A 5,532-nucleotide genomic window follows, 5' to 3' on the forward strand; every position below is an offset into this window, starting at 1 on the left:
GGATATGGATTTGGGGTGATTGTTGTTTCAGATCTTACAGCTTCGGTCAAAATACATGGATGCATGTGGCTTAAACATATTTTACTCAAGGAGGATATGGATTTGGGGTGATTGTTGTTTCAGATCTTACAGCTTCGGTCAAAATACATGGATACATGTGGCTTAAACATATTTGGGGTGATTGTTACAGATCAAGGTCAAAATACATGGATATGGATTTTCAAGGAGGATATGGTGATTGTTGTTTCAGATCTTACAGCTTCGGTCAAAATACATGGATACATGTGGCTTAAACATATTATACTCAAGGAGGATATGGATTTGGGGTGATTGTTGTTTCAGATCTTACAGCTTCGGTCAAAATACATGGATACATGTGGCTTAAACATATTATACTCAAGGAGGATATGGATTTGGGGTGATTGTTGTTTCAGATCTTACAGCTTCGGTCAAAATACATGGATACATGTGGCTTAAACATATTATACTCAAGGAGGATATGGATTTGGGGTGATTGTTGTTTCAGATCTTACAGCTTCGGTCAAAATACATGGATACATGTGGCTTAAACATATTATACTCAAGGAGGATATGGATTTGGGGTGATTGTTGTTTCAGATCTTACAGCTTCGGTCAAAATACATGGATACATGTGGCTTAAACATATTATACTCAAGGAGGATATGGATTTGGGGTGATTGTTGTTTCAGATCTTACAGCTTCGGTCAAAATACATGGATACATGTGGCTTAAACATATTTGGGGTGATTGTTGTTTCAGATCTTACAGCTTCATGTGGTCAAAATACATACTCAAGGAGGATATGGATTTGGGGTGATTGTTGTTTCAGATCTTACAGCTTCGGTCAAAATACATGGATACATGTGGCTTAAACATATTATACTCAAGGAGGATATGGATTTGGGGTGATTGTTGTTTCAGATCTTACAGCTTCGGTCAAAATACATGGATACATGTGGCTTAAACATATTATACTCAAGGAGGATATGGATTTGGGGTGATTGTTGTTTCAGATCTTACAGCTTCGGTCAAAATACATGGATACATGTGGCTTAAACATATTATACTCAAGGAGGATATGGATTTGGGGTGATTGTTGTTTCAGATCTTACAGCTTCGGTCAAAATACATGGATACATGTGGCTTAAACATATTATACTCAAGGAGGATATGGATTTGGGGTGATTGTTGTTTCAGATCTTACAGCTTCGGTCAAAATACATGGATACATGTGGCTTAAACATATTATACTCAAAGGAGGATATGGATTTGGGGTGATTGTTGTTTCAGATCTTACAGCTTCGGTCAAAATACATGGATACATGTGGCTTAAACATATTATACCTCAAGGAGGATATGGATTTTGTAGACCAGCATTGTTTTGCGGACTCAAAAAGCTCCTTGCCTCGATGATCGCGACGCTTGTTTTGCGGATCAGCAGCCCAGACAATCAGCGTTTCATCAGTTTCGAGACTTGTTCATTATACGCAATGACAAAACCCTGTTTTATTCACCTTCATAATTTCATACGTTCGTTATGAAGTCCAGTGGTTCAAGCGTTCGTCCGTCGTTGTCCGCATTCCAGCGATATTCTTTAATTTCATGTCCGTTATCTCTCAAAACAACCTTAATCACCAAACCGAGTTTAACGAAACGCCAATTTTGAACTGCCGCCAAATTTTGCACGAACCAGTCAAAACCTGTTTCGAAATCAGATCTCCATACGATCTACTATATATCCTGTTCATCACGTCCCCGTTTCACCGTCAATTCCACCGTGTTTATAACCCGCGTTTGCCTACGCCCCACCTGTTCCAGTCTGTCTGTAAAACCTCATTCGAACTGGATCACCAGTACCGATCTGCCACCAACTGATACGACCGACAGCCGTCAACCCAGTCGTCCACCCGATCCCGTCGCCTCACTTTATTCGACGATTTGAACAGCGAACCAGGCACCGATGCGGGGACGCAACTTCTTCACAACTTCATTTAAACGACCGTCCGTGTCCTGCAACAATGTTCATAACCGGACCGTCTGTTCTAATCGTCTGGCTTATCCTCGCCCGTCCATGTTCTTCTGTCCTGTTCTTCACCTTCACCTTTATCCATTCCCTTTCACCGTCCATCCACCCTCTCTCACCCGTCCATCTTCTCCCTCCGTCCATCCTCTCTCTCACCCGTCCATCTCTCTCTCACCGTCTCTCTCCTGTCCACCCGTCCATCCTCTCTCGTCCCTCCTCACCCGTCCATCCCTCCTCTCCCTCACCCGTCCATCCATCACTCGTCCCTCACCCGCCATCCTCTCTCTCACCCGTCCATCTTCTCCCTCACCCGTCCTTCCTCTCTCCTGTCCGTCCTCCTCTCTCTCTCTCACCCTCCCATCCTTCTTCACCTCTCCATCGTCCATCCTCTCCTCTCAACCGTCCATCTTCTCCTTCCTCCACTTCACCGTCCATTCCCTCATCCATCCATCCTTCACCTCGTCCATCCATCTTCCACGCATCCATCCTCTCTCATCCTCCACATCCTTCCACCCCGTCCATCCTTCTTCCTCACCCATCCATCCCCTCCACCATCCATCCTTCCACCCCTCACATCCTCCCTCACGTGATCCCCTCCCCATCCATCCTCTCCCCTGAACCACCTTCACATCTTCTCTCTCCATTGTCTCTCCACCCATCCATCCCTCTCCACGTCCATCCTCACCCGTCCCCGTCACCCTTCCATCTTTCTCCACCCGTCCTTCCCTCTCCTTCCGTCCATCCCTCTCTCTCCACCGTCCATCCCTCGCCTGTCCATCCTCTCCACCCATCCATCCTCCTCTCACCCCATCCATCCATTCCTCATCTTCTCTTTCTTCCATTAAAGTCCATCCACTGTCTCTCCACCATCCATTCATCCTCTCCCTCCATCCTTGTCTTTCATTTCCTTTTCGACACGACGATCTTTCTGTCTCTCTCACCCGTCCATCCTCTCTCCTCACCCGTCCATCTTCTCCTCACCGTCCATCCTCTCCCTCCATCCTCATCCGTCCTTCCTCTCCTCTCCTCACCCTCCATCCATCGTCCTCACCCGTCATCTCTCCCTCACCCGTCCATCCGTCTCTCTCTCTCTCACCCGTCCATCCTCCTCTCCCTCACCCGTCCATCCTCTCCCTCACCCGTCCATCTCTCTCCCTCACCCGTCCATCCTCTCCCTCTCCCGTCCGTCCATCCTCTCCCTCACCCGTCCTTCCTCTCCCTCACCCGTCCTTCCTCTCCCTCATCTCCGTCCTCTCTCCTCACCTCACCCGTCCATCCTCTCCCTCACCCGTCCATCTCTCCCTCTCACCCGTCCATCCTCTCTCTCACCCGTCCATCCCTCTCCCTCACCCGTCCGTCTCCCTCACCCGTCCATCCTCCTCTCCCTCACCCGTCCATCTCTCTCCCTCACCCGTCCATCCTCTCCCTCACCCGTCCATCCTCTCTCCCTCACCCGTCCATCCTCTCCCTCACCCATCCATCCTCTCCCTCTCACCCGTCCATCTCTCTCTCACCCGTCCATCCGTCTCCCTCACCCGTCCATCCTCTCCCTCACCCGTCCATCCACTCTCCCTCACCCGTCCATCCTCCCTCACCCGTCCATCTCTCTCTCACCCGTCCACCCGCTCCCTCACCCATCCATCCATCCATCTCTCTCTTATCCGTCCATCCTCTCCCTCACCCATCCATCCTCTCTCTCTCACCCGTTCATCCCTCTCTGTCACCCTCCATCTTCTCCCTCATCCGTCCATCCTCTCCCTCACCCGTCATCTCTCCCTCACCCGTCCATCCTCTCCCTCACCCGTCCTTCCTCTCCCTCACCCGTCCTTCCTCTCCCTCACCCGTCCTTCCTCTCTCTCGCCCATCCATCCTCTCTCTCACCCACTCTCTCATCCACTCCCCAAAGCTGATAAGAAGGGCCCATTTCTGGTGTCCCCCGCCGTGATATTGCTGGAATATTGCTAAAAGCGGCGTAAAACTAAACTCAGTCAGTCAGTGATAAGAAGGGCACCCTTAACGTTGATGATTAAGTCTTTAATGAGTTTCACATTAATACGAATACTGTCGAACAATCCTCATAAACCATGTTCCTGGCCAGCATATGAGACAGATACACAATGTTCTGGATGCCGGGTCGGCAGTCCCTCCATATAAACTGACAGCTTACTGATGGCAGCTCATGTAGGGGTGTCCTACCTGATTAGTTTTCTCTGTAAACATCACACATGCCACAGGACCTACACTGCACCAGAACACAGTTCTACCACACATACTGCAACTTTAATTCTACTGACAAAATAAATTTGATTAATTGTGGAGACGCTGGACCTGTCTGAATCCACACAGGATATGGCGGATTCCGATAGACTTAATCATACGAATACAAATCGGAGTCGAGCCCCCTCTGCATGACGTAATACTCCAACATATCACAGAATAAGTGGGCGTGTCTTCATACAACTGACACACCTCCACGGAAAGACCCGCCCCAACACTGCAGCCCTGATAGAACGGTAACGTCTTGCCGGCTGTACAGGTAGCGCTGAGCAACTGAGCTGTGATTGTGTCGTTGGTAGAGTTACCGTCTGTCACAACGCCTATTTTCAAGTCGATACAATTCAATAAAACGAATGCAGCTAATAGGGTTAAAATCATAATTACCAAGCAATTAGAATCGTGGTTATCATATACGTTTACATGACTTTTCGTCAAAATTTAAAAAATGAAATTGTGAATGACATTTCTGTTGCTTGTTGAAAGAAGAAGCGTTAATGTTTTTAAGTGGAAACGACAACAATTTAGCAGAACAAATACAGCGTCTCTTTCAATGAACGTAAGTGAGAATGAGGTGTTAGTGTCTATTAGCCCTGTGTATGTAACTGTCGGGAAACCTGTAAATACGGCATGAGTTGGTTAGTGTGATGTTTTCAGCAATATTCCATCTACGTTACTGCGGGGACGACATAAGGAAGATTGACACACTGGGACCTAGGAGCTCGAACCCGGATCAAGGCTTTAACCACTGGACTACCTCACACACCGCAGTAATCAGTACATGGATAATGTTATAAAATACATATGGATGGCGACATTATTTGTTTTGTTTTGTATGTTTGTAGTTTAACGCAGTATTCCAGCCACATGACGGCGGTTTGTCAATAATCAGCTGACTGCATGATCATCGATTTACGCTACTACGGTGGCCAGGGCTTCAGATAATTTTTCAACATCAGGAGTACGTACTCTTTATTTGTTCAGTATTGAGTACTGGAAAACCTTAAGTGTACATTGAGTACTGAATGGAAGCTAATGGACTATCAGTAATCTCGTGAATCTCTTATCGTTTCATATATGCACCACAACATTGCTACTCTTGTGTAAACAGGTCAATAAACAATAAAACAATACTTTTTTTTCAGATAAATACGTCTGTAAATGATTCTAAGACCGTACACCATTGCTGTGGTGCATATCTGCTACGTTTTCTA

The 5,532-nt window shown here is 47.0% G+C and overlaps 1 protein-coding gene across 1 annotated transcript; it reads right to left on the bottom strand.

Moving 5' to 3' along the window:
• Window positions 1-2,439: 2,439 nt before the first annotated feature.
• LOC124285034 lies at window positions 2,440-2,922 on the bottom strand. Its single transcript, XM_046721172.1, has one exon. It carries the CDS (start codon window positions 2,920-2,922, stop codon window positions 2,440-2,442), a length of 483 nt encoding a protein of 160 aa, XP_046577128.1.
• Window positions 2,923-5,532: the final 2,610 nt, after the last annotated feature.

This window comes from Haliotis rubra, unplaced genomic scaffold, assembly GCF_003918875.1.
Source record: "Haliotis rubra isolate DU_JTF1 unplaced genomic scaffold, ASM391887v1 Scf350, whole genome shotgun sequence".
NCBI lineage: Eukaryota > Metazoa > Mollusca > Gastropoda > Lepetellida > Haliotidae > Haliotis > Haliotis rubra.